The 27,683-nt window shown below is 52.0% G+C and overlaps 1 protein-coding gene across 1 annotated transcript; it reads right to left on the bottom strand.

The window, feature by feature from the left end:
* Positions 1 to 143: 143 nt before the first annotated feature.
* COL6A1 (collagen type VI alpha 1 chain) lies at positions 144 to 23,386 on the bottom strand. The gene is made up of 34 exons (XM_053981963.1): positions 23,131 to 23,386; positions 22,265 to 22,394; positions 20,443 to 20,643; positions 20,004 to 20,163; positions 19,746 to 19,868; positions 19,634 to 19,654; positions 19,430 to 19,450; positions 19,278 to 19,322; positions 18,939 to 18,992; positions 18,159 to 18,203; positions 18,028 to 18,054; positions 17,705 to 17,731; positions 17,565 to 17,609; positions 17,274 to 17,327; positions 16,705 to 16,767; positions 16,146 to 16,208; positions 15,931 to 15,984; positions 15,814 to 15,849; positions 15,595 to 15,657; positions 13,638 to 13,700; positions 10,413 to 10,475; positions 9,595 to 9,657; positions 9,432 to 9,482; positions 9,313 to 9,348; positions 8,696 to 8,758; positions 7,597 to 7,662; positions 7,189 to 7,224; positions 7,050 to 7,102; positions 5,358 to 5,484; positions 4,138 to 4,247; positions 3,694 to 3,877; positions 3,318 to 3,492; positions 2,962 to 2,991; positions 144 to 2,214 (listed from the first exon to the last, which is right to left on the bottom strand). Exons 1-34 carry the CDS (start codon positions 23,237 to 23,239, stop codon positions 1,604 to 1,606), a joined length of 3,072 nt encoding a protein of 1,023 aa, XP_053837938.1. The 5' UTR covers positions 23,240 to 23,386; the 3' UTR covers positions 144 to 1,603.
* Between the last annotated feature and the right edge of the window lie 4,297 nt (positions 23,387 to 27,683).

The following is a 27,683-nucleotide window of genomic DNA, read 5'->3' as shown; positions in this document are numbered from 1 at the left end:
GGAACAAGTCACTTTGCAGGAATCCACAGTGAAAAGCTGTGACAAGCCCCGGGACACAGAGGTGTGGGTTCCCCAAGGACCTTTTAGAGATGTAGAATCAAGATCTGGGAGGGAGGAAGTCAAGTCAGACAAACATCCAAAGAGACTGTGGAAAACAATTTATTTGACAAATTTTCAAAGTGGACAATTTTAGTAAAACACAGGCATAAAATAAAACTAACTGGTACAATGGGGTTTTGGATACAAGGTAAAGAGTTTGGAGTGCCGATACCTGGCAGTCGCTGTTGGTTTCTCCGAAGTGCATGAATTCATAGCAGGAGCACCAGTGGAAGCGCTGAAACAAAATCTCACCCAGCCAAACCACATTTTCAGAGTGGACCCAGAAACAACTGTGTAAGCACCAAGGGCCCACATCACCCACATAAGTGATAGCACCTTTGTCAATATATCTTAGAGTGTGAGTCAAAGACCCTGGGAGATGATGGCAACCTTTCACTTGACTTCTCTGGGCTGAGGATGAGGCCTTAATTCAATATATAGTGCAGTTAGTGGGTTTCACTAGGGCCCTAACTCCTAGGTGGTCCTATAGAAACAGTACTCCAAGAGACCTTGCTGGGAATAAGTCAGCTTGGCTCTTTTAAAATAAAATTAAAAAAAAAAAAAAAAAAAAAAATCCCACCATCTGGGCTCAGAGAGATTTTCCAGAATGGAGCTTGAACCATAAAACAAGTTATCAGGTTATTCATGAGGTTCCTGGTTTCACTGTAGGACCATGAGATCAATAAGTGAAGGAGTGCAGTTATGTAGCTTCTTTTAAGGGTTTCCCCCCTCCCCAAAGGCTGCTGCCCATCTTTGCTTTGGTTGGTGTCCAGCCTTTCTGTCCTGAATGGGAGCATCAGTTTGAGGGATGCTCCACCACCCACCTCTATCCCAGCCCTGGGAAGTGAGTGTCCCATCCCCTGGCTCTGGAGGTCAGAGATGCTTGCACACAGCTTGGGTAGTGCAGTCCAGCCCTCTCTCCTCCTCAGGCATGGGAGATACGAACCAAACTTGCCAGCTGTGACAACAATCCCCTCTCAAAGCTTGCTTTGAAGTGTGAATATTTCACTCGAAGCACAGCATTAGGTTAAGATCATGATGAGCTGGGCAAGTGCTCAACTGATGTGTGAAAGAGAGAAGGAAATGGGGAAAAAAAAAAAGGTACCTAAAAAGAGCATAATCAGCCTTAAGAGACCAGGCTAGATATTAGTGGTACAAAAGCCCTCATCCTGACTTTTGGCAAAAACACAGTGGGATGATGTTGGTATTTGTGTTCTGATGGCCTATTGCTAGGTGTGCTTGTTTTTTCCTGCTGTGGGAAGGGAGGGCAGTCATGGACAGCGAGGGAATTTGAGGCTAACAGAGAGTAGAGACACAGATGGTGAAGCAGAAAGAGAAGGGAGGGGACTATGTACAGCCAGGCTGTGGCACTATGGTCATCTGCATAGATGTAAATTCCTCAGGTTGGTCAAGAATACCGTTAAAATTTTTTTCTGCTTTGTTGGTTTTCCTTTTTAGGTGAGACAGAAGCAGCTATGACCTTGGCAGAAACCCACCCAGATGCTCAGTCAACAGCTATCTTCCTGGACACAGTTTGGTAGAAGACACCACGCAGCAGAGAGGTGTAGTCAGGCACGCGGAAAAGGTGCCGCTCCCCGTAAGCTACATCGTAATCTGCGCTCTTCCCTGTGACCAGGACACGGATGTTGGGCTCATTGGCTTGGCTTCCCACTGCCAACACGTAGATCTCAATGTCAGCCTTCTGTGCATCCTGCACAGCCCTCTCAATGGCCCTGGCGGTGATCCCTTGGGAGTGTCCATCAGAAAACACCAGCACCCTCTTCTTGGCCGCAGTGCGGGCAGAGCGCCGGTACAGCTCTGTGATGAACTGCAGAGCAGAGTTCACGTCCGTGGCATCATTCATGAACTCCATGTTGTCAATGGCCTTGGCAATGACTGTGTAGTTGTACTGGAACTGAGCTTCCACTTTCTGCTGGTTCCGGCCGCTGTACTGCACCACCGAGATGCGCACAGAGTCGTCAGTGGGCTTGCTGGCCTCCAGGAACCGCCCTGCCAGCCGCTTCACGAACTTCTTGGTGGTCTCAAAGTTCTTGCTCCCCACGCTGGTGGAGCTGTCCACCAGCAGCGTGATGTCTGCTGGCCCACTGAAGGTGACTGCAAGGGAAAAGGTCCAGGGCTTGTTACACTTTGGCACTTCCATGGAATGCCTGTGAAGTTACTGGTATGTCTCACAGGCTTCCTGCCTTGTCAGGGAAATCTCCACTCGTGCTAGCTTTCGTTCCCCTGCCCCAGTGCTGTCCTACACTTATCCTTTCACCTGTTCATTCCTTCTTTTATTTGGTTTAGGATAGGCTGTAGATGTTTATTTGGCTGAGATAATCTAGTGACTCTTGTTTAAACACAGTGGCTCTCCTTGCGTGTCTGGGGAACCACTTCATCCTCCTCACTTCCCTTCTTTCCATGGAAATTCTGAGGACTGATTATGCTTCTGAATTGGAGGTGTACTCCATTAAAACCCTCCCTGTTCTCACTTTTCAAGCACCTTTCTCCAATATCCCTGCCATGGAACTGATTTTGCTCATGCTTCCACCACTAGATAGTGGAAGCAGGTAATGAGGTCAGTTGCTAAAACCTGGGAGGGTCGCGATCTTTCACAGCCTCCTCTCTAGGTTTGAGATGCCAGAGAAACAACCACCTACACTTTTCCCCAGCTGATTTGGGCTGCTGTGTGTGTGTGAGAGAGACCCTGAGAGTGTCTGACAGATCTTGCTCACCTCTCCAGACTAGGAGCATCCCAATTGCAACAGGTGCCTAAGCTGTGCATCCCCACAAACAAAAGCTCCCACTTCCCCCTCACACCACCCACAGTCCCTCAGCGTGACATGAGGAGTCAATACTCACTTGGACAGGTGTAGTCAGGACATTTTTTCTCTGTTAAGAATATAAGAGAGATTAATGTCACCAGCTGGCCCAGGAAAACCACTTGTCCCACAGAGCCACAGAAGGGACAGAAGTTCACCTGCAGAAGGTGAACCCACCCACCTTTGCCACCTGTGCAAAGGCTATAAACGTGCATGAAAAATGGTGTGGACAGACATGTCCTGTAGCAGATGAGGATGGGGACCTGACCATGAAGTATTCTGAGACATGAGATACCCTTGTCCCTGCTTAAGAGCATGCCTGGGGGGACACAAGGGAGGGCATCCTGCATCCCTCGCCACCTTTCCCATTGCCTCTAGCCACCGCCTTTCATCCACCTTGGCAGATGTACGAGGTGATGTTCTGCAAGAAGGTGTCATCCAGGAGCTCTGCATAGTTGTCCCTTTGAATGGACAGTCCCGGCCTGGTTGGTCTGCTTAAACAAGCAATGTCATTCAGGTGATCTGGATTTGGAGGGTTTAGGAAAATGTCACCGATCCCAAGGGAAACCACCTGCAGGGAAGTTCAAGTCCATTACTGGATGCATTCATCATCTAATGCATTCATAACTGTGTATGTCTGCCACTTTGTGAAAGTGCTTCTAGTGACACCTGTGTCCCCTGCCCTAGCCTTGTGTAGCAAGGACATGGAGACACCCAGAGAGCCTGCACTATGCCGCACAGCTGCTGCACAGCAGGTCCCCCGTGCCCTTACCGGAGTGACATCGCACAGGGAGTTGAGCGGGGTGGGGTCCCGCAGGGTGTCGGAGCGCCCATCTGTGATGACGATGGCCACGCGCTTGTCGGACATGAACCTCCGCAGCAGGTTGTCCTTGGTGAACTGCAGGGCCTCCCCAGTGTAGGTGCCCCCAGCGATCCACTGCAGGTTCTTGACTGCCCTGCAAGGACAGACACCAGTGAGCCTGACAGCCCTGCCCATGGGTACTGGAGGAGCAAGAACAAGGCTTGTGACCAAGCAGACACCCCTGCATGGGGATTTGGGTGGAAAACTGGCAAGCTCCTTAGTTTAGCCTTAGCACCACTTATGATGCCACCAGCCATTACCTTCCACTAAAGGACATCTAGATCGTTTACTGCTGGCCTGGATATGGAGGATGGGAATGAGTAGGTTGCCCTGGGCCAGATCCCACAGACTCACTGCTTGAGCGCTCCGATGTTGTTGATGTTGGCATCCCCCATGGCCACCAGCTCCTGCGTGTTGTCATGGCTGTACTGCACAACGCCCACACGGGACTCCCCAGCGTCAAACTATGGGACAGAACAGAAACCAGTTAGGGACAGATACCTCAGGGGAACCCAGAGACACAGAATCCTGTTGATGGTTTCTCCTGAATGCCTTCATGGCAGGCTCTAATGTTTCTCTCCTGCCTTATTCTGGGCAGGCAGAGCCCCACCAGGAGTGGATGCACATTGGGACCAATTTGGTGAGACAGTAAGTGAAAAGGAGACCCAAACCTAGATGTCACAGCTCACTAGTCTCAACAGCAGCCACTGGACTCTCAGGCACATGGTGGAATTCTTGGGCTTGCCCTGTGTGCAGAGTCAGGAGCTAGATTCAATCCTTGGATCCCTTCAAACTCAGGGGATTCTATGGTTCCATGAGAAGATATGTTTTCAAGACTCCTGGTTTTCTTCTAACACGGTGGTTTTGCTACCCAGGTCTACCATTTCTACTTATTACTGGCTCTTTGCCATCCAAAAAGCTCCATGTATGCCCACCACACTAGTATTCAACAGCAGATTATGTGCTTTAAGTGTGGCTGGTTATACCTTCAGGAAAGTCCAGATTCCCAACAGCCCTTCAAATCACAGATAAATAAATATATAAATAAAATAAATAATAGAAAAATAAAACATACAGCAGGTTACCAGAGAGGAGCTAGGAAGGAGAGCAAGCATTTGTGTTCCTCTTCAGACTGAAAGATTCACTATGGGGACAGTATTGCTGCGTTTGGGCTGCAAGAGTCATTTTTAGTAGTGTGCTTAACTCGTGACCTAAATCCAAGCATGGAAGCTGGACATCAGAAACTTCCAACACACTCCAGACAACTGAAATGCTCATCAGAACAAGGGAGAGACTGAGACACTGATCAGGCTGATTGAATGCTCGATGCACCATCTGCTCTAGGATATGGAGTAAACAGAGTCTCTTTGCCCAAAAAGAGTGAAATGTCTATTTTGGGACAATGATCTGCTGTCTAATCTCCATCACATTATGAATTTGGGAAACCCACCCCCAGCTTGAAGCCAAGCCTGGTGGAGGCTTTTTGGAGCGGGGTCACCTCCCCATTTTCCTGCTTGCAGTGAAAAATAAGTAAGTGCACACAAAGATTTCACAGCACTCAGTGGAAATCTCACCTTGACCCGCTCGTCCTTGCTCAGGCGGTCAATGACTTTGATGATGAAGTCCTTGGCAATCTGGAAATTCTGCAGGCCGATGCTCTCCGAGCTGTCCAACACAAACAGGAGGTCGACAGGACCACAGGTGCACTCTGGAGCAAGGCACAGGAGCGGAGGGACATGTTTTGTAGGGAAGCATTTCTAAAGGAAGTAGCTGATGCCTGCTGCAGCCCTGCCCAGCTGGGTGCCTATGCCCTAAAGCACGGTGTAAAACAATGCAGGAAAATAGCTGCATAGGAGACTTGAGAGCCAGTTTACAAATTTTTCCATGTGCATTTGCTCCCTAATGAGACGTGGCATTTTCAGGCTGCGAGTACCCTTAAACCACCCAGTAGTTATTCCATAACATTCCTCATAAGCCTTCTCACTTCTTCCATTCACCCAGCCCAGCAGGACAGAGGTGGCACTGGTGGGCTGGAGGAGGCTGACTCAGTTTGCTCCCCTCTTTCTCAAAGCTGAAGAATATAATGTGCCCTTGCCTCTCCCTTCAAGCTTTTGGACTGCAAACCCAACTTATCAGGGCAGTATCAGGGAATAAAGCCCAGCACATTCCTCTGCTGACCAGCACAAGATTTGGAAGGAAGAAGACAGAGCTAGATCCACAGTGTGCCCAGAACAGACATCCCAACTGTAAAATGGGTGGAGAAAATCCACCCTGCTGGCACATGGCACCTTGACAACCATTTTCCAGTTGCAGAACTCAGGCACATCAGCCTCTAATCCGTGTGGCATTCTCAGAGATTGCTTCAGACCCTCCCTTGCCTGGCTCATGCCTGGTTCTCCTTCACAGGCTCTCACTACATCTCCATAGCAGAAGGCAAGGAACAGGGAAAGGGAGGGGTGCAAGGAAGGAGAAGGACCAGCAAATATTTGCAGAGCAAATATTTGCCAAGTAACACTCACCACAGCAAGCTAGAGGAAAAGGGAGAGAAAGAGACAACATTAAAATGCTTGACAAAAGGGTTTTTCACACCCTAATGCAGACTGCAGGTTTGTGTCTCTGCAAACCCACAGACACCTGGCCTGGACAATCCAAGCTCATGGAGGTTTCTCTCCCACTTGAAATACCCAGATTCTTTCCCATTTCAGATTGTGATGCCCTGATCTGGAGCACCACACACACAAAGAGCTCTGTGTCTGCACATGCCGATGCATTCTTATTTAAACAAAAATAAAAGCTAAGTAAATCACGAGAGTATAGTGCTCAAAGTCAGTTCCCCAAGTACCCTGTGTCCTTCCAGCACTTCATTACTGGCCATGAGCCAGAAGTCCTCTGTAGGACATATATGCTGCTTCTCTCCATGGCAGGACACCCCAAACCAGCCCCCCCACCCTTCTGAGGGGGGAATATTAGACCATGATATTTAGAAAAAAAAAACATTGCAAAATGGGCCACTCAAGGATTTTACACAACTTTTCTCATGTTTTCCCTGTACAGAACCACAGACAAACCAGTCTATGCCACACACAAGTGAGACACAGTTGTATGAGCTACTCTAGAAATGGAGTTGGAGGTCCATGGATCAAGGGGACTTAATTGTGGCTCATGAAAGGGGAGACATGCCCATGGATGGCATTCTGCTGCCTGGGGACAGGGAAAAGTCAGCTGCCTCTTGCTTTAGCAAGGCACTGAGCAGCGTGGGAGAAGAGGTATAGGGATACTCACAGCACATCTTCATGATGATGTCCAAGATTTCACATTCCTGAAAACAGGAAAATAAATGTTTGATTAACAGCAAAAGCAATGCACAGAGCAGGCTAGCAAGCACCCCAATCCTGTCCCACTCACATCTGGTCCTGGAGGCCCCCTGGGTCCTGGTGGTCCCTGTCAAACAGAAGTACAGAGGAGTTACAGGAGTAGTCAGTCCTATCTGTGGTGTACTCTAACAATACCTTGCCAAGCAATGCAGAGTTGTGAAAAGCCTCTTGGTTTCCCAGTTGCTGGCCCCTGCACTGGGCTTGGAGAAAGAATATCTGCTTGTTTGCATGATTCCCTGCTGCTGCAGGGAGGTGGAAGGAGGAGATCCACTTCCACATGTGCCATGTACACCCAGGTGGGAAGGCAGTGAGCACACACAATGTGTGCATGGCTTGGTGTTGCTCCCAGAGCACCCAAAGTATGAAAGGATGGAGGGATGGATGGAGGGATGGTGAGATGCATGCCACTGGGGACAGCCCTGCCAGGGTCCTTACTTACCGGGGGTCCTTCACGTCCCCTGTGGCCCTTTGCTCCTTTAATGCCACTGGGCCCAGGGGTCAGGTTCTGGAATGAAAACAAAACCGAAACTCATAAATCTGTGTGAGTCAGGGGGTAGCACTATTGCTGGCCAGGGGTCTATCTACAAATCACAAATGGGATGGGACTGCTGAAGAATGCATCTCGAGCTGTTTATTTTCCAGCATCAGTCTCCTCACATGGTTATGACAATGGAAAGATGCCAGCAGCTCATGTCCCTGGCAGCAGACAAAGAATTCAATGTTACAACTCACTTTAAAAGTTTTTTGACCAATCACACAAAGGAAAAGCATATTGACAGTAGTTCTATCCAACCACTATAAGCACACATACCTTTGGCTAAAACAATACTTGCTTATTTCAAATACAATATTTACTTGTAAATCTTAAAGTACAACACACAGAGCTCCATTATTAAGCTTAAAACTTCCTAAAGTCTCACTAGATATACTTTTCTGTAGCATAGGGAGTTATTCTAGCCAAGCGTTAATACACAGACTATTGTTCTATTTGTCCTTACTTTCTACTTCTTTTGCTCTTTTACTCTTTTGCTGACAAATCTTATGGCTACTGCTTAGCTCTCATCACAGTTCTGCTGTCTCTAGGGCCTGCCTTTTGCAGCTTTCCCAAAACCCTCTGATTTTAAGGATTCCCACACCGCACCTTTCCCTCCAGATATCTGATGAGCCCTGCTTCACCACTAAAGTGTTATCTGAAGTTGCTGTACCTAATTAAATGAGGACTTGGAAGGGACACTGGGGAAATCTCCCTCCATGGGGCAGTGATAAAGCCCACATCACCAGTGCCATCATCATCAGTGCCACCTGGAAGCATACAAAGCCTTGCAGAGGCGATGCCCACCTCAGCTTAACAAATGTGGAGGTTTGCCAGCTGTCGGACACAAAATGAACACCTGGAGGGAGCTCCCATTGCTATCCATCAGTCACTGCTCAGAGGCAAAAGGCTGAAGATTTACAAAGTCTGATGGGCTCTGGCCCATCATTGCGCAAGGCTCCTGCACTGTTCTCACAGGACAAGAGGATTCAGCATGGTTACTCACATCGTTGCCAGGGTCGCCAGCTTCCCCTTCATCACCTTTAGGTCCAACATAGCCTTTTGTTCCCTGAAAAACAGTATGGATGAGACTGCTGGGTGACTAGCCGTTGCTAGCGTGATGAAGTTGGTGCTGGTGTGGGGTGACCTTGTGAAAGCTGGCTTGGGACAGGGGAAGAGAGCAGCACATAGGCTCCCAGCACCAGATTTCAGTGCTCTTGATGACGAGAACTTCTTTGGTGGCTTTCACTGCTACACAATCATGGAATTGTTTAGGTTGGAAAAAACCTCCAAGATCGAATCCAACCATTGACCCAACACTAAATCAATCCCTTGGCATAGCATTACCCAGCTCCCCTGGGTGACATTCCCAACCCCAAACTCTGGCCCTGGGACTGCTTCAGAGAGCACCCAGTGCAAGCTGCTGCCCTTGGGTGTTACAGCCACAGCAGAACACTTCCAGTGGAAGCATCTACTGCAGGGAGAGGTGAGCAGAGGTTTGGAGGGTTTTGGAGATGCAGGGATGCAGGGAGCCCATTCCAACATGAAGCTGATGGAGAAGTTCCAAGTGCCAAACCATCACCAAGGGTAAATCCTGTGTGGCTGAGGAAGCAGCACACTTACGTTAATGCCAGGGTTGCCTCTGTCTCCTGGCTGCCCCTGGGGATGGAGAAAAGGAAGTGTGTTAGGTTGGACAAGTAGACATAATAGTATTACAGTTTCAAGGCAGCACAAAAACTTACTGGAGCACCTGTGAATCCAATTGTGCCATTCCCAGGAGGACCATCCTCCCCCTGGAAATGAAGGCAAACACAGATAAGATAAAGAAATGCAGACCCCTCAGATAGCATGGCAGCAAGATGCTGGTCTCCTTGGACATTATATCTCCCCTGCAGAACCACTCACCCTTTCTCCCATCAGCCCAGGGTCCCCAGGCAGCCCAGGTGCTCCAGGCAATCCCTTTGGGCCCTGAAAGGGTCAGAAAAAGAAGTCAAGTATTGCACAGCATCATCTGAGCTGGGAAGACAATGACTTCTGAGGCAACCAGCTACCAACACAAACCCACCGTGGAGGTGTTCTGCTTATACAAGAGCGATGTGAGGATTTAGACTATATGTCAGAAAGAAGTTCTTTACTCAGAGGCTGGGGAGGCCCTGGCACAGGTTGCCCACACAGCCTGTGGCTGCCCCATTCCTGGAGGTGTTTCAGGTCAGGTTGGATGGGGCTTGAAGCAATCTGGGATAGTGGAAGGTGTCCCTGCCCATGGCAGGGGGTGGAACAGGATGAGCTTTAAGGTCTGTCCCAACCCAAACTAGGATTCAAACTAGGATCAAATGTTCTAGGATTTCTATGAAAGCCAACGGCTGTGCTTGGCTTCCATTTGCTCCCCATCCTGGGGATCAAACCTGCTAGCAGATTCAGGTGGCTGCCCCCAGACAGCATCTTCCCCAGCTCCTGTGATGGGAAGCTCTGTGGTTTGTGGTGTAGCTATAACCTCTCCAAGAAATGACCTGTGGGAGGTAGGGGAAAAGGCAGCTGTGGTCTTAAGGACCCATGGAAACCTCTGGATGTGTCTGCTAGGAAGCCAGTACTGGAGCCTGTACCAATAGGTTCAATAGTGTTCCAGTATCCACAGGATTTGGGGAAAGCCTTAATGGGCAGCACCTGCTGCTCGACCCTGCATCCCCTCCCTGCAGAAGAAGCAATGATGAAGCAGCACTGACCTCACTGCCGGGGGGGCCATCATCTCCCCTGTAGCCTTTGGGTCCTCTGGGTCCAGGCTCACCCTAGGGAAACACAGAAAGCTGTCTCAAAGGAGCTTTCTCTTGCTGCCACTCCTGCCCTTAAGGGCTGGCTCCTTTGTTTTGTGATCTGATGGGTAGAGGTGCCCAATGGCAAGTCAGCTCCACCTTGGACAGCCCCAGAATGGACCTATAGATCAGGGTGAATACTGATAGGGAGGCTCTTCAGGAGCCATGCCTGGCTTGTCCTTTTCTTCCTTCCTCCCTTAAGGCCATTTTCTCTGTGAAACCCTGTGGGAGGTAGATCCCTGCTGAGCATGAGCCAAACCCAGAAGCTTTCTGGGCTAAGGTGTGACACCACAGGTATGGGCCACACATCATGTGCTTTTAGTGGCAGCTGAGGCCCCCAAAACCATCCCTCTCCTTCAAAGCTCACCCCAGTAACAGAAGATCTGGTGGGAAGAGGACCAGGGAGGATGGGCTGATGCTTTTCAGCATCAAAGCACAGCTGTGTGGCAGAGTAGCACCTCATCAGCCATGACACAGGTGCCCCTGGAGGACAGTCCTTGGTGCAAGCACATCACCCTGAAGGTGACACAAACCTCCATGTGCCTTATGGTTTGGGTCACAGGCAGGGTGGCTCTGGGGAGTTTCTGTTCTCAAGAGGTTGCAGAGCCCTGGCAGCGTGTGCTGGAACAGACCAAAGCTGTCACGCTGCCACATCCCATCTGGGCAGTGGCTACTTGCTCCGCCAGCTGCAGGATTGGCCAGAGACACCATGAGACAGAAGAGGAGGCAGGAAGAGGTTTCTTTTTTCTGAGAGCTCCACAGATGCCCAAGGGAACCCCTCCACCTTCTGCTCAGTGCCCACAGCCCTTTGCAGGGTTTGCTTTCCAGGAGGTGGGGTGTGATGGTGGACAATGAGTGGGTAGTGATGCTCTGGCATCACATCAAATATTCAGGCAGCATTTTGTGTGGAGCTGAGTGTGCAGCCAGTCCCCAGGTAATGGAGAGGACAGAGGGATGCAGAGAGCTGGTGCTGAACATCCAAGCCATACATACCCTTCTTCCAAGGAAAGGTGTCCTTGCAGAAAACTTAAAATAGCACAGTGCAGAGCACTGAACTGCTTCAAGAGGCATGTGACCTTATTTCTGCACAAAAGCCCAGAAGAGAGAAATCTTGGAAGGAAGGAGAGGAACTTGTGATCCTTCACACCAGCCAAGGCTGGAGTCACGGCACCCTTGGCTCACACTGGCCACTCTCATGCTCACTGCAGCCGCACAGCGCAAATCCCTCATGGCCTTGGAGGAGTTTGTGATGGATGACGCAGGATTTGGGGTAAGTAGATCTTGTCCACTACTTCTCTGGGTGCAACAAGGACCCAACAGAATGGATGGGCACCATGGAATAGAGAAGGGCCACCAAACCTGTCCCATGAGGCTCAGGGAAAGAGTGTGCTGGCCTTTAGCTTCTCTCAGATAGAAAATCTCTTTCACCTCTTTCAGGTTAGCGGGAGCACTTTCCCCTTGACAAGAGAAACACTCTCCAGGGTCCAGAGCTTGCAGATAACACTGCTTGAAAAATACTTGTGTTTGCCAAGGTTCCACTCTTACCCAAACCTAATTACATAATTATTTTTAATTTGGCCAAACACAAGCATTCTTTCTCAGCTCATGGAAAAATCATCCTCACTTTGCAACTGCTTTTCAAATCTCCCTGGACTGGTGGGAGCACTGGGGCAGCCTCTGCCCCAGGGAGGCACTGGAGCTGCTTTTGTAATGCTTCCCTCTCTGACAGGGGTTTGACTCAAGTTCAGTGGTGAGGAGGGAAAACTGGTGGCCCACAGGAGAGACCATTCTTTCTCCTCTTCCTCCCCAACAGGAAAGGCTGGCTGGAAGTAGGATCTGTCCCAGCCTGGCTCCCCACCACACTTGCATCAATTTTTTGTCTTCTACATGGTCTTTCTCCTGCCTTGAACCTGGAATGTGCCTCTACCACACAGAGAGCAGCTCCAGCCCCAGCCTCTTTTGCTGGCACCAGCCTGCAGCACTGATCAGTGGATCATTACATGCACACATCTGAAGAGTTGCTTTCCCACCAGGGCCACCTCCCAAAAAGACACCTGAGCAAGCTGGATACTGCCTGACACCCTCTGCACAGTGCAGGTCTGACATGGGGATCAGCCATGCTGGAGACAATATGAGTGCAACAGCCCCTCCTTCATGTTCTGCACTCCAGATCTTCTCCAAGGGCTCTCCAACACCTGGCCAAGCAGAAGGGAGTTTAAAAGCTGTCTCACATTTTCTGCATGCTGGCCTCCATGCTTCACCTCTTGTGGGAGTCCTGCTCCGACAGTGTGGGAGTGTTTATCTTGATACATTCCTGCATCTTGGGATCCATCAAAACTCCGATGGTGTGGGTAGAAGGGGATTTGTCCTACAGAATCCAGTCCAAGGATGATGTCAAAGTGTGCTTGCTCAGGTGCAAAGATCCTGTTGGCCATTGCAATCAGTGCCATGGCCATGAAGGACTGACCCAGCAATACCTCTAGACCTCAAGTTATCAGCAGGGAAGAAGCAGCCTTCAACTGTGCAGGGGACAGAAGCCTTCATCAGGCTGGAGGTGGCCAACCCTGCTCTCCAGCAAGCCCATGCAGTCTGAGATCTGTTCCTTGAAGCACACAAGGCACAGGAAGACCCTAGAGCAGGAGGGTCACACCATGCAGCCAGTGGACTTGAGGAACACTGGCTCTGGGAGAGGCTGTCTGCAGGATGCCAAGGGTGTCAGGGACACCACTGCGGCCATGTCAGGATATCCTCACTGACACAAAATGTCTCACTGACACCCCTGACTGAAGTGAGCAGTTTCTGGCCCCAGGCATGAACATTTTTTGTGTGGCTGCAGCTTGTACTTGCCAGTTTCCAGTTCTGTCAGATGTGTTGACATCTGCTTCCATGGGATTGGGAAATGGTGTGCAGGTTGCTCTGCACACAGCCCAACAGTCAAGTCTGCATTTTTTTGGCCCTGTTCATATCCTGGGTTCTCATAGAAATCCTTGCCCTTCTTCACCAGCTTTGCTTCCTGGTCTGGAAGATGCTGAGAAGTTGCCCCAAGATGCTGTGCCATCAGTTAAACCTCTCATCCCACTCTCCCTGATCTCCCAGCCACTTCCATCTGAGATCCAGAAGGTTAAGCCAAGCTCTTACCTGGTCGCCAGGTGGACCGAGGGGTCCTTCCCGCCCTTGGTCACCAGGTGGTCCAGGTTCTCCCTGAAAACATACACAGAAGAGCAGGTGTGGGTGCAAAGGAACCTGTGTGCAATGGGGAGCAGGGGTGCAGCACCCACAGTCAGATGGAAATGCAGTCATCCAAAGAGGCAAGGATTTGAAGCAGATTCAGGAATTGAATAGGGAGCTGTCAGAGATGGAGGAAGATAAAGATAGGCTAGTGTGGCCACACTGAATCCAAGAAGATAGCCTTAAGAGGAAGGCCTTGTGAAACTTGCATCTAGGGGGCATTTTTCTGCCCATTTTGTGCCACAAAAGCAAAAGTGTGGAGAGATTCATCTTCTGCAGATACACAGAGCTGGTCCTGGACCCAAACTAGCCACACTGCACCCATGGCTGCTCTTCTAGAGCAGCTCCTGCCCTGGGCAGTCTGCATGGAGAGGAGCACAGCTTCCAGGATAGCTGCATCCTTCCTCCAGCCTACCATCCCTATGGAGCTAACGGGATTTCCATGGGAATGAGCCACAGATGAAGAGAGAGACACCCTCACTTCTCACTGCTAATGTTCTCCCCTCTCCTTTGCTAACACTCAGAAGCCTGAGCCAGGGCTGTTTGCAGAGAACTGACAGGCCAGTAGGGCACAGAAAACCTGAGTCTCAGTGGTTTTCCACCCCAACAATTCCAGTAGAAGGAAATACCCCATGGACATGGCTCAGTTCCCTTTCACTGAATAGCCTTCCACAAATCCAGCAGAGCTGCATCCCAACATGGCAGTGTGACTGCCAAACCGAGCCTGGCTCTACAGCACCTTCCCCATCCAGATACATGGCCAGCAACGAGCAAGTTGGGGAGGGAGAGGAGAGGGGAATTTGAGGGAAGCGGTTGAGAGGTTGGTGACCTAAAGTTGTTGTTCGCAACCTAGAAGTGTCCAGATGCATAAGCCAAACAGCAAATACAAAACCCAACTTCCAAATGGCCCTGAGACGTTTTTGGCAAGGTTACACAGCCTCGTGCTTGGACTCAAAGCTGGAAGAAAGCAGCCCATCATCTGCTGAACAATTTAACTGCAGGACACTGGTGTGCCTTCATCTCCTGCACAGCTGCCCCGCACACCCCATGCAGCACCACTGACGCTCCCTGAGCTGTAAACAGGAAGGGGGAGGCTGCCAGAAGCCCCCTGCCAGAGCTGCCACCTCCCCAGGGCAGACCTTTGCCCCCCTCCAAGCTGGTGCTGGGTCCTGGCTGTCCTCGCTGCAGGGACAGGAAATGAGTGGTGCAATGGTGGATGGGATTATGGGAATAATTCCTGCTGTGGAATGCCCTGGCTCCCACCACCCCCACCTGGCACAGAGCACCCCTTGCCCCTCCCTATGACGTGTGGCATGGCTGTTGCTTGCCACATGTTTGTCCTGGCCTGCTGAGGGTTCCTGCCTGTCCCTCCCACGCTCACGCTTGATGACTCACCCCAACAGGCTGGAAACATATTTTCCTAGTGACTCCCACTCAAAAAGGGAGGGAAGAGTGTTTCCTCTTCCATCCATACCCATTCATGCTGCCCTGCTGGTGATTGTACCTGTGCCCTCCTGCCCAAGCCACTGGTAGCTCACACAGCCCCTGAGCACCCAGTGTAGGACACCTTGACTCTTTCCTCTTCATTAACTAGTTTTCCAGTTGTGAGGGAGGAATTGACAGCTGTTCACTTGCTCTTGGCTTGCTGGGCATGCTGTCCTCTGGATTTTGGCTGTTAGGTGATTACCTGCCAGCATAAAGGGGCAACAGCAGATCCCTCCCAAACTGGCAGGTCAAGGTACTAAGCTTGCCCGCTGGCCCACAGGCTGGTGGAGTTAGCCACTGGATGCCTATTCCCAGCCCTTGACTTCCAAGCAGCACCCCTCTTGCAAGCAGATGTGGAAGGCTGCCCTGCAGCTGCAGTTACCGGCTGTCCTCTCAGCCCGCGGTCACCCGGTGCGCCCGGGGGTCCTCTCTCTCCATTGCTGCCCTGCAAAGAGAGGGTGCCATCACAAAATCAGGGCCTGCTCCCAGCAGGGCAAACCCCTCCCTCACTGCCCACCTCTGAGCAGGCTCACCCCTAGGCCTCCTCCTCCTCTTCCAGAGGGTCCCAGCCCCTGCCCTGGGCAGAGGCTCTTTCACTTACCCGTTCTCCAGGAGGACCATCCTCACCTAAAGCACCCTGTGGAGAAACAAGAGGGGTGGTCAGGGAGTGGGGATGGCCCGCAAGCACACACAGGGTCATCACAGGTAGAAAACTCACCTCGTCACCAGTCTCTCCTGCTGGTCCAGGCTCACCCCGGTTCCCAGGAGCTCCCTGCAAGACACAGGGATGCAAACAAGAAGTCGGACAGTTCTGGATCAAAGCCCTGCACACTTGAAGAGCTTTGGGCAAGCTCTGCTTCAAAGCCCAGGCTGTAGCAGGGTCCTCTCACAGAGAGCAAGAGGATGTTCACACAAGTGTGCTTCTTCACCCACCTTCTCTCCAGGGTTGCCAGGAATCCCCTGTCGGCCAGGCTTTCCATCATTCCCAGGCTCCCCCTTCACAAGAACACAAGGCACCATCATGACTGCATCCAGCACTGGATTTCAGCTCCCACAGCACAGAAGCTGTCAGGAGCCACAGTGCACCCCAAGCCTCTTTCAGGGTTTTGGTGTCTCCCCATCCCAACAGATCCCTCCCTACTCCACTCCCAGTGAAAGCCGCCTTTTCACAGCACTTCCCTGATATCTCAAGGATGCTTTGTGCCAGGCTTGTGGGCACCCTCCAACCATGGGCACACTATGGGCAATGGGGGCCATCCTCTAGTGAAGAGACCACGTTGGACAGGCCTTGGAGCAACCTGGTCTAGTGGAAGGCTCCACTCCCCATGGCAGGGGGTGGAATGAGGTGGACTTTAAGGTCCCTTCCCATCCAAACCATTCTGATTCTGTGACAGGCTTGCCCCAATCAGTGCAAGGAATTTCCACCTCTCCCTCCTGCAGGAGAGGGGTCCCAGCATTCCTCCTCTGTGTGAGGCTGGGCAGAGCAACTCACCTTTGCTCCCTTGGGTCCAAAAGCACCAGGATCTCCCTTTGGTCCAGGTGGGCCTTGAGTTCCCTGTTGAAATTAAAGGCACTGTCACTGAAACCTGAACTGGTGACACCATCTGCAGGAAACTGGGCATGGACTGAGCATCCCAGCAGCCTGGCAGATGGCTCCCGGTTGCAGTGGACAGGAGGGACATGGCCAGAAGGGACTCCTGCACCATGGAGCTGTGCAAGCAATGCTGCACCCACATTGCTGAAACACTTCTGAAGCTCAGAGGAAAATGGCAGAAAAGATGGTTTTGGGCTGCTGGACTACAGTGACACTGGTGCCACCACAAGTATGTCATCCCAGGAGCATGGAAGAAGCAGGGAAACTGAGAAAATACAATGTCAGGCAGCCCAAGGGCAACTGAGGACACCTTCCAGGCAAGGATGAGGCAGACTGTCCCAGGGTCAGCCCCGAGGTGCCATGCCTGGGATATAAGCATTGCATATTTACAAGCAATTCCCTATTTCCACACACCATCGTGGCAGAGCTGTTCACTTGCATGCAAGGGGCATCCACAGGGTACCTACATCAAATCCAGGTGAGCCTTTGCAGCCAGGTAATCCAGGGTATCCAGCTTCACCCTATCAGGCAGCCGAATCAGGGGTCCCCAATGAGTGACACTCACGGGAAGACCCCATCCATAATCCCAAACCCCTTGAAGGGACATTCCAGCCCCATCCCTAGCTGGCAGATGGATAGCCCTGCAGGGAGGGAACTCCACTGCCCTACAGGCTTCATCCCCAGACCCCACAATGATTTTGGAGGGGCAAAAGCCAGGGTGCTCAGGCCGAGCAAAGTGTCCTGGAGCAGAGATTTACCTTCATGCCATCAATGCCATCGATTCCACGCCTGCCTTTCTCACCCTGAAACAGAGCACCAGGACCATGAAGTCATTCCCAAAGTCCCAATGCCTCCCAAACGTCAAACAGAGGAAAATGGTGCAAATGCAGAGTCTGACCTTGGCTCCTTTGGCTCCTCTTGAGCCCTGCAGAGGGAAGGACAGGGGTGTCAGATGTCCATGCAGAGCAGATCCATCCTCCCACCACAGTGCAGTCCCCACACCAGCTCAGTCTGAGGACGCAGGCATTTACCACTCCTCTGCACACCACTGGATCCCACTGGATCCTGCTGGATCCTTGCTCCTGGCTCAGGCAGTGCCAGCAGGAGGGGTGGAAGTGGCAGCATATAGCAGACCCCAACACCATACAGCTGCAGGGCCAGACCAGGATAACCACTCATGGGGACATAGGGATCTCTCCCAAACATCCCTGCTGTCCTCACCTTTTCTCCTCGGCTTCCTTTGTCACCCTAGAGAGGTAAGGAGAAAGGGAAATGGAAGAATGAGAACACTTGCAGCACAAAGCCCGTGGCCCACCTCTGAACCACCTCTGTGAGCCTGCAGCCCCACATACTTTCATTCCTTGGTAGCCAACAGGTCCCATGTCTCCTGGCCTCCCCTAGGGGACAGAAACATGGTGTTACAGAGGCAGATACAGTCACCACCATTGAACAGCATCCCCCCAGACTCTTGATATGGGGCCCAATTGCCATTCTTTCACACAGGAGCCTCTCCCCTAACTCTGCTCCTTGTTTTCCTAGTCTGCAAGCATGGGATCATTGTAGAGGGTCAAGAGGACCTGCCTTCACCTCCACCATCTCCAGCTCTTCATGGAGGTAAGAGAAACTGGGTGCTTGGGGACACAGCATTTGGGAGGAAAGGGAAGGGCAGAAAACCCTTGGGAAGAAAAAATGCATGGCATGGGGTTTCCAGTTTGGGAGCACACAAGATTGGTAACTGCATGCTTAGGTGACTGGGAGAAATGTGCCTCCCAAAAATAAGTGTGCCTAGTAAAATAAAAGAGGGAGGATGAGGGAAATAGTTTCCTCATGCTCTCAGGTTATTTACCAAAGGTTGCCCTGTAACACTGTTGTGCTTGTTGTGTCAGAGGACGCAGGAGGGAGCCCAGAGTCCACCCCTGGGCTGGCACACATGAGTCAGAGACATGTCCTGCAGGAGGGATGGCTATTTTGGGTGAGGAACAAGGAAGCCTTGTAGCAAGAGGAGGAGCCACCATGACTGCACACCCCGTGGAAACAGGGTGATGCTGGTGAGGATGTGTCTGAGAAGTCTGGCCAGAAGCAGCCAAAAAACAGGCCCTGTGCAGTGTCACCAGGGCTGGTCCTTCACTTACTGGGTCTCCAGCCTCTCCTTTCTGGCCGGGAAGACCTGGCTTGCCTCGTTCTCCCTGCAGTACAGGAGAGAAACACAGTTAGTTTATCATCCCCAGGAACAGAACGATGACCTGTTGAAAGAAGAGCAGGGAGCATGGGAGCAGAAATGCTCCATGGATACAGGAAGCAGATGGTGCCGGCCATATGGGAGCATGGTGTAGGTCCATGCCCCGCAGGTGACCTCGGGGGCCTTTTCCAACCTTCTTGGTTCTATGATAGTGATTCCAGGTCTCTGACCATCCCCACTGAGCCCATCCCATTGTCTCAGTCCCACAGCGCAGCCACAACCAGTCCCTCACCTCATGGCCAGGGTCACCAGGAGGTCCGGGGGGCCCTCGGGGAGGCTGCAGGAGAGAGATGTGGGTTAGACCAGGTCTAACCAGGATGAGGCACATCCTGGAACCAAAGGGATAAGAGGCAAGGGGATAGAGCTCTCAAAAGGATGACTCACCTGGCACTCGAAGGAGCAGCACTGCACAGAGGGAAGGAGGAAACAGCATTAGAGGAGGTGGCAGCAGCAGGGTCAGCCTGCACCCTGCTTGCGGGGGGCTTCCCAGGCTGACAGGGGTTGCCTACAGGGTAGGGCTGTGCCACCAAGCCCCTCTAGCCATGGGTCACCCACAGGGGACAGGGTCAGTCGCAGGGGGATGCTCACCGATTGCTCCGTGTTAAGTTTCTGCAAGACAAGAAAGCAAAGAGAAGGGGTTTAAGAGGGACAGGGGTGCCTGAGGAGGGGGTGGGCTGGGGAAGGGGTGGGCAGTGCTCACAATCATGTCAATAATGGTGTTGATGGTCTCCTCCACATCGATCTCCCGGGTGGGCTTCAGGCTGGTGGCAGTGAAATTGCGGCGGTAGGCGTGGTCCGTGGCAATGATGTTCAGCCGCTGGTCCTGAGGGTGGGGAGGGCAGAGTGAGACCTGTGGGCACCTGTGCAGGCTCTGAGTGTCCCTCCTTTGTCACACTGGGGGTCCCATGGTCCCACAGGGGATCCCCTGCTGGGAGCATCCCTGCTGTGTGGTCCCTACCAAGTGGTTGGGAGAGATGGCAACAGAGAACACTTTAATCCCCAGGAGTTTGGCTTCATTGGCAGCATCATCCAGGCCTCCACAGGGCTCCTTGTAACCTTCCAAGGGATGTCCATCAGTCACCACAATCAGGTATTTATTCTCCTTGTGATGGGAACCACTGGAAGGGTTTAAACGCAGGATTTAACATAGAAAGAATTTAGCTGGAGAGGAGTGGTTTGGACACCTGGGGACACTCACCCCAGACAGTGCCCCAGCCTGTGGTCAGGGTGTGCCTCATCTCAGCAAAACTTGCCACCCCTGTCTCCATGCTGTGATCTCTTTTCCCAGCCTGGGAACAACTCTGCACAATGCACAGGGATGTCCCAACCCAGAAGCTCCCACCCTCCACCCACCAGAGCCACACCACCCCCACCCCGCTGCAGCCTTGCTGCCTGACCCAATGAGCAGCTCCTCGATGCCACGCTTTATGGCGCAGTCAGTGTAGGTGCCCTTCCCAATGTAGTTTACGGCTGACACGCGGTTCTTCAGCTCGTTCTGCCCACTGGGCATCGGCGTGAGGCTCTTGATGAGCACCACCTCATCGCTGTAGTGCAGCGCTCCCGCGTTCCACACCAGATTGCGGTCGCAGCGGTAGTACCTGCACAGACGCACCAGGACGCAGAGTTAGCTTCGCTCACACCAGCACAGAAAATGCAAATCCTCTGCAGAACAGGGATTTGCCAGGGTTCCCCACTCTCCTGCAGAGCCGAGACATGCTACCCGTGCAAAGCACAGCATGGGACCCCAGGGTAGCTTGTCCCGTGGGTGGAAGGGCAAAGTGATGCAATGGGTGGGCATCTGCAGGGATCAAACAGCTTGGCAAGACAGGCTTCTGGAAGAGGTGCCAGGGGCTGGAGCTGGGCAGGAGAGGCTGAGCCAGACAGCCAGGTGTGTGTGTGTGTGTGCAAGGCAGGTAACCACTGAAATACCCTGCAAAGAGGTTTTCCACTGCCAGATGGTTAAAATCAGAGAGGGATGCCTCCCTTGGAAGGATGGTCTAACTTGGGGGAGGATGAGTGTGTGTGTGTTGCAGCCCTGTCACATCCATCACCTGTGACTCCCTGGGACAGAAGCACCACCTGTGCTTTGTCCACTGCCCCAAAGAAAGGTCTTTTCAGGGTATGGGGACCAATCCCAAAGGGATGTGATTTATTTTTCAGTAAGCAGGGGCCAGTCCCAAAGGAGTGGTGTTGCACATCTCTCTGGCCAGCAGGAGCTGTCCCAAAGTCACCTGAGACTTGTCCACTGTGGTTCCCTCCATCCCGCTGCAGTACTGAGCCCAGGGCCTTGCACAGGGGAGAGTGATGCTGCACTGATGGAGGCCTGGCAGGTTGTTCCCAAGCACAAGGCTCCTGGTCACTCAAAGCCTTGTGAGACAACTCTTCTGCCTGGGCAATGGACAGGTGAGCTGGTAACTCCCTCCTGACCCTCCTGAGATAGGGCATTGCCCTTCTAGCTGGTGCAGCACTGGGACATCCCCACAGTGCCCCTCTGGGCACCAGCACACATCTCCTGCTGCCCTGAGGAGCCCAGCATGACCCATGTACCTCCAGCACTTGTGGTATTCTTGTGCATCCATGGATCTCTTGCCTGCAATCAAGCCCAGCACCACCCTCTCTGGGATCCAGGAGCTTTGGTGCTCCTGGGCATCCCTGGGTATTCCCTTGGGAAAGCCAGGGTCTGACCTGGGTTGGTGGTTGCAGAGGTGGGTGACGAGGAGACAGATAAAGAGCTGGAGAATGGGATGGGTAAGGGGAACCCAAAGCTGGGGTGCACCAGTGGCAAAGGAGGGTTTGCTCTGCAGCTCACCCTGTGAGTGCTGAGTTTAACCCCATAAGTGTCCTGCTGCCACCCATGCACCCGGGTGGTTCTGGGCCTGAGCACAGGGATCAGCATTGCTTTGGCACTGCACAATAACAACACAGCGACATGGAGGTGGTGGGGTTGGGCTGCCATGTCAGCTGCTCCAGCAATTCCTGCCTTTCCTGAGGGTGGGTGCAAGCAGCCCTGCTAAAGCCACACTGCTGCTGTCAGCACAGACAGAGACAAAACCGAGCAGCTGAGGACTGGGAGAGGGGGGAGAGGCTCCCATCCCCCTCCCCAGCATCCCTGCTTTCCTTCTTTCCTTCTGTGGACAGGCACACTGGGGGATCTCAGCATCCCACCCGGCAGCTGGCTCCATCCCCAAAGCAGTCCGGATAAACCGCCGGGGGATGTACCTCTGGGTGAGCTTATCAATGAACCGGTTGGTGAAATCTTTCACTTGGGTAACCAGGTCCCCAAAGGGCTTCACCCTCAGGGCAACGCTCTCTGAGGTGTCCAGGACGAAGAACAGGTCCACAGGGCAGTCTGGGAAGAAGTGGAGAGGCAGGAATTGGCCGGCAGTCCTGCTGCATCACCTCCCCCTCCCAGGCTTCCTGCACTGCCCACCCCCTTTCCCTCCTAGCAGGCTCCAGGGATCTGGGCTAAGGGGAATGCTTTCACATCCTCACCCCCTTGGCATCAAAAGTAAGCAAGATCACTTTTTCAGAGAACATAATTTTGTGGCGTTTAACACGTTCCTATACTTTCTACTCTGTTTCCATTCAAAGGATATCTTTGCAAGACCTATACTACTTACTATACCAAATAACATGCAGCTGCCGGAACCACTCAAAAAATGAAACCATTTTAGCAATCAATGCAATAAGGAAGTAAAAATTTTCTGACACGTCCTGCCAAAAATACAATTTTAAGAAAGAGCAATAACATAAACTTCCCTTAAGAGCCAGCATCCAGCATTATAGTTCAGAAATAGTTCAGAAAGCTGGACTGGTACCCACTGTTATCCCCCTCTCCTGCATCCCACTGCTATGGGTAACTCCTGACCAGATAGAACCAAGGAAAAAGAGCCAAAAAAAAATTAAAGTGGGTACTTCTTTCAGATCCTCTCTAATCCTACATTGCTCTCCTCAGCAAGTCCGAATGTCCCAACAAATCTGCAGTGTGTCTGCAGCAGAGGCATCCGTCCCAGAGGGAAACAGCAGTCAGGCTTCTCTGCTGATCCCGGGAAGGAAAACCACCCTGGAAAGCATTCCAGGCTTACCTTCTGCACTTGAGACTTGGGTGATGATTTCTGGGCGCTGAGCACATGAACCCCCCCACAGGAAGCTGGCTGGGAGCAGCAGAGTGAGCAGAAAGTCTCGCAGCCTCATGTTTCTCAGTTCAGATTACCATCGAGCTGGCTCCAAGGAAATAAGCAGGGAAGAAAAACCCAGCAGCTGAGCGAGGCCACGGTCCGGAGGCAGGAGCTGGTGAAGATATTTTTTTTTTACTGCTTTCCCCTTGGTTTCTGTGGGAGGAAGAGAAGGCAGGAGGATAAGGGTGAGGAGGAGACTTCTCCAGCCTGAGGACGGAGGGAGGGATCAGGAGGTGTCAGCTGTGAGTCAAACTTAGGAAGCATTTCTCCTTACCCTTTTTATGGATGTCACTGTACCTGCAATGGCAGTCCAGCCACTGATGCCTGGGACCTCCACAAGCCTTTCAGGGACCCCTGGAGCAGGCAGTGCCCAGCGTTGGGGCTCAGCCCACTTCCTGGGGCAGGGGGGCTTGGGACACCTGCCAGCATTTTCCTCTCAGCTCCTGGGCCAAGAAAGCTGCACCAGGGGGACAGGCATTCCCATCACATTCCAACCTGCAGGACATCTGGTCTGGGTTCTGCCAGGGGAGTCCCCACAACAAGGCACAGCTGAAGCTGGGGGCATGGGGGCACCATGGACGTGCCCAACATTTTTGGAGAAGCACTTTCTTCACTTTCTTGACTTTCAGGGCTTTCTGCTCAAGCCAGTCAGGAACAGGAGGGGCTTGTTCCTGAGGAGAAACCCACAGGGCCACCCAAGACTGCGAAAAGCCCTTTTCCTCAGGGCCATGCCAGGGCAGGAAGCTGGGAACACGATCAAAGCTGTCAAGGCCAGGAGGTAGAAACAGGAGCACAAGTCCTTAGGGATATCTGGAGATGAGCACCTTCTCACTTGGTAAGATGGCAGGAGAACCTGAGAACCTCTACAGTAAGGTACCCCAAGGTGGTAATGACCATCTGCTCTTTATGGCCAGAGCTGGAGACAGTCCTGCCAAACCCCCCATGGGTGGGAGCATTAATTGTTGTGGAGGGGTAGGGGGTGAGGTGAAATACCTGAGGGCGGACCCCGGTACAGCTGCAGCTATAACTTGCTCCCAAAAGCACAGGAAGGCACCAAAAGCTTTAAGTAAAACATTTTAAAGCATTAAATAAAATAAAAATAAAGCATTAAATAAAATGTTGATGGCTCCAAAGACCAAAGAGTCAACAGCACAAACCCAGCTGGCACAAAGTTTGCAACCAGGCTGGTGGCATGAAGGCAGCAGGAGACGTGCCACACTGGGGCACCGTGCAGGGCTGCCGCCACGTCTGTCACCCTGCCTGTCCTCTGACAGCATCTTTGTGGGCATGGTCAGGCGGAAACATTGCAGGTTTGGCTGTTGGAGGTGTCCCAAGTTGAGACAACTCAGAAGAACCCAGAAGCTTCACTAATTACAAGTTAAAGCAGTGGAGGACCCTGTCCACTCTACACAGGCACATACATTAAATAATGACTCTTTGGATAAACAGCATCCAAAAGCAGTGGAAAATAATCTGCAGACTGTGCTGAACTGAAACCTCAAGAACCCAAAAATCTTCAGGCACCCTTTTTTAACTCCAACATGAATTTAGAGAATCACAGAATAAGCTGAGTTGGAAGGGACCGTCAAGGATCATTGAGTCCAAATAACCACCCAGGCACTGAGGTGTGTGGGCTTTGCCGGGCTGCACACATGGCACCAGGAGATGAGGGCATTGCAAGGCAAATTTTCACAACATCTCAAACCTACTGAAGATGCTGTCCCAGAGAGCAAGTACATCCAGGGACAAGTCCTGCTGCCTGTCACTTCATGGGGATCAGACCTGATCTGGCTTTCCAACACACCTCCTCAGGCCCCTACAAGGGAACTCTCCTGGGATTTTGAAAACCAGCCAGCAGCTCCCAGAAAGAGGTTGCTGGGAAGGGATCTGTCTTCATGCATCAGCTCAGCAGAGTCATTTCCTCTTACCATTCTCCCTTCCTCTCTCCCCTTCCCTCACAGGGGATTATCCTAAGCAGAAGAAGAGCCGACCTCTCCCTCCCTGCTGGCAGGGAAAAGCAAATCCCTCTTGGGAGCAGCTCTGCAGAGCTGGAGAAAGCTGGAGGCCAGCTGGCTGTGTCAGCAAAGATTTAATAATCATGGTATGGCCTGTGCAAGGCGCCTGCTGACTGCAGCTGCAACCTGTCAGACCCCGTATGCCCTGGGGAGCTCCTCCCACCCCACTGGGGAACCCAGTCCCTGCCTGGAACCCAGGCCTGGCGCCCCCACGGCTGTCATCAGGCATGATGTCCTAGGAGCATCTCACCAGATCGCTGGACTGCAGCAATGTCCAGCTTCCAAAGCAGTTTAAATCATTGTCTTTTCCAGGTCTGTGGTGCTAAACCACGGATAACAGCCAGCAGTGTCCTGAGGACATTGAATAGCCATTTCTTTGGAAGAGTGTGAGCTAGTTTTGCAGGAAACAAATCCGCTCCCAAGTCAGTGGAACTAGCAGCATGCCATTGTGTCTCGAAATCCAACAACACATGCTTGTGAAGGATGAACCCATCCCTTTCCCCTTCAGACGAGGCCAGCAAAATTGAACCCTATGGCTCTGTCCCCCCTGACAAGAGCAGGGAACCTCCTCCATCTATCAGCCTCCCTCTGGAGTGCCATGAAGATGGGTGAGCAAAGCCCCTCCAGGGTGCCTAAGTGCCCCAGGGAATGGGTGTTCTCCTTCCCCAGTCCCAGACCACAGCACTTTCAGTCCAATTACAGACCAAACTGGGTGGTGGGGAAAAAAAAAAGTGCACTTGGGACAGAATTTTTGCTTTTTCTTCTCCCAGAGATTGAGAAAAGAGTGAGTTTGCTCTGTTTTTCTGATAGTAACTCTTCAATTTAACCTTTTCTTCCCTTTAATCAAATCCACTTGGAAATGGAAAATAGTGCTTCCACAGGAAACATGAAAAGGAGCTGAAATTAATTCCCATGGGAAAAGCCAGGATTGAACCCATTAGTACATACAGAACCAAAGGGTGCTTTGGAAAGCAGAAAAGGACTGAGTGCCAGGTTGCAGCTAGGGCTACTTTGTCCCCTCAGATGGTGCTGGGAGATGCCCCAGTTAGGGAACACCAAAATTTCCCTGGTTGTAACAACACAAAGCACACCAGTGCCCTGCGAACCGCCTGAGTCATCTTTTTCACCTTCCCCCCACTCCTTGGGACGTGGGCACCCAGTGATGGAAATATTTGGGATGATGGATGTTTCCATGTGTCTGGTTACCAGGGGCTGCATTTCCTCCCCATCTCTGTGCTCAGTCCTGCACCACAGAAGCAACTGTGCTGAGAGCCCAGTGCTGCACCAACCACAAACGCCACTGGAAAGAATGTAGCTTGTTGTGCTTCTGCACATGATAATTCAGCTTTCCACAGTGGATCTCTGCGGGAGGAGGCAATGGAGAAACCCCTCTGAGCAGGAAAACATCACCTCTCCCAGAGGTGCCTTGGGAGAATCTCACCATGGCAGAGCAGGCCTAGGCAGCACCAGAGGGGGGGCCTGGCATCCATTCACCTGTAAAAACACCCCATGGAAGAGACAACCCATCTTCCAAAATCCTTGATAGTCCCAAGAAGTGTCCTTTGGCACCCTTTCCTTGCTAAGGGCTCGAAGCCACCCCAGAAGACGCAGCCCAGCTGGGACATGGTGCTTCTCTGAACCACTGACCCAGCACGAACTTCCCTGCTGTGCTGTTTGCCAGCTGCATCTGAGCTGGCTGGGGGGAGCCTTCCCTCCCTTCCAGCGCCGTTTGGGGATACATTCTTTGCTTCTCAAGCCACCTTAGGGGGTCACCGCCACTCCAGCGGGGATTTCCAGCACCCATCCATCCAGCACATACAGGGTGTGAGTGCCCCCTCCAGCCCACTCTGCAGACCCCTTCCACGCTGGCACATTCTGGACACAGCACGGCTCCAGCAGCAAATCCACATCCCCACACCCAGGATGGTGTGTGCTGGGTTAATGTTTTCCCCATTACTTCACTCTGGCCTCTGTTCTTATGGAAAAAAACAAACCATCTGGTAATAATATTTCCCTAATAGCTGTCTGGGTCTGTGGGAAAGCTTGGCTCAGCTTCTTAGGGAAGATGAGAGGGTCGAATGAGAGGGAGGTTGTGGATACGGCATGGGAGCTGGAGGAGAGGAGATAATGCTTTCAGGATCCTTTTCCTGGGCCACCCCAGCGCTTGCAGGGATTCTCAGCTCATAGGGAAGCCACGGGATGCCAGGATGTCACACATTTGGGGTACCCCACAGTTTAAGAGTCGCAATCTCTTCCTCTGCCCCACAGTGGAGGCGTGAAGGTGGGCACCAAGCTTCACTTCCAGGACCTCCCCCCTTGCCTCCATTTTACACTCAGAAAACAGAAACAGCCCAAAGCATGGGGTTTAGGGAGTTGGGAGCATCATTGTTTGGGAACAAAACTGGCTCAAAACAGAAAGATCAGCAGCACCTGCGCTGTCTTCCT

The sequence above is a fragment of the Vidua macroura genome, chromosome 7 (genome assembly GCF_024509145.1).
Source record: "Vidua macroura isolate BioBank_ID:100142 chromosome 7, ASM2450914v1, whole genome shotgun sequence".
Lineage (NCBI taxonomy): Eukaryota > Metazoa > Chordata > Aves > Passeriformes > Viduidae > Vidua > Vidua macroura.
Note: the sequence above shows the minus strand (reverse complement) of the source record. Positions and strands in the feature narration are given on the sequence as shown.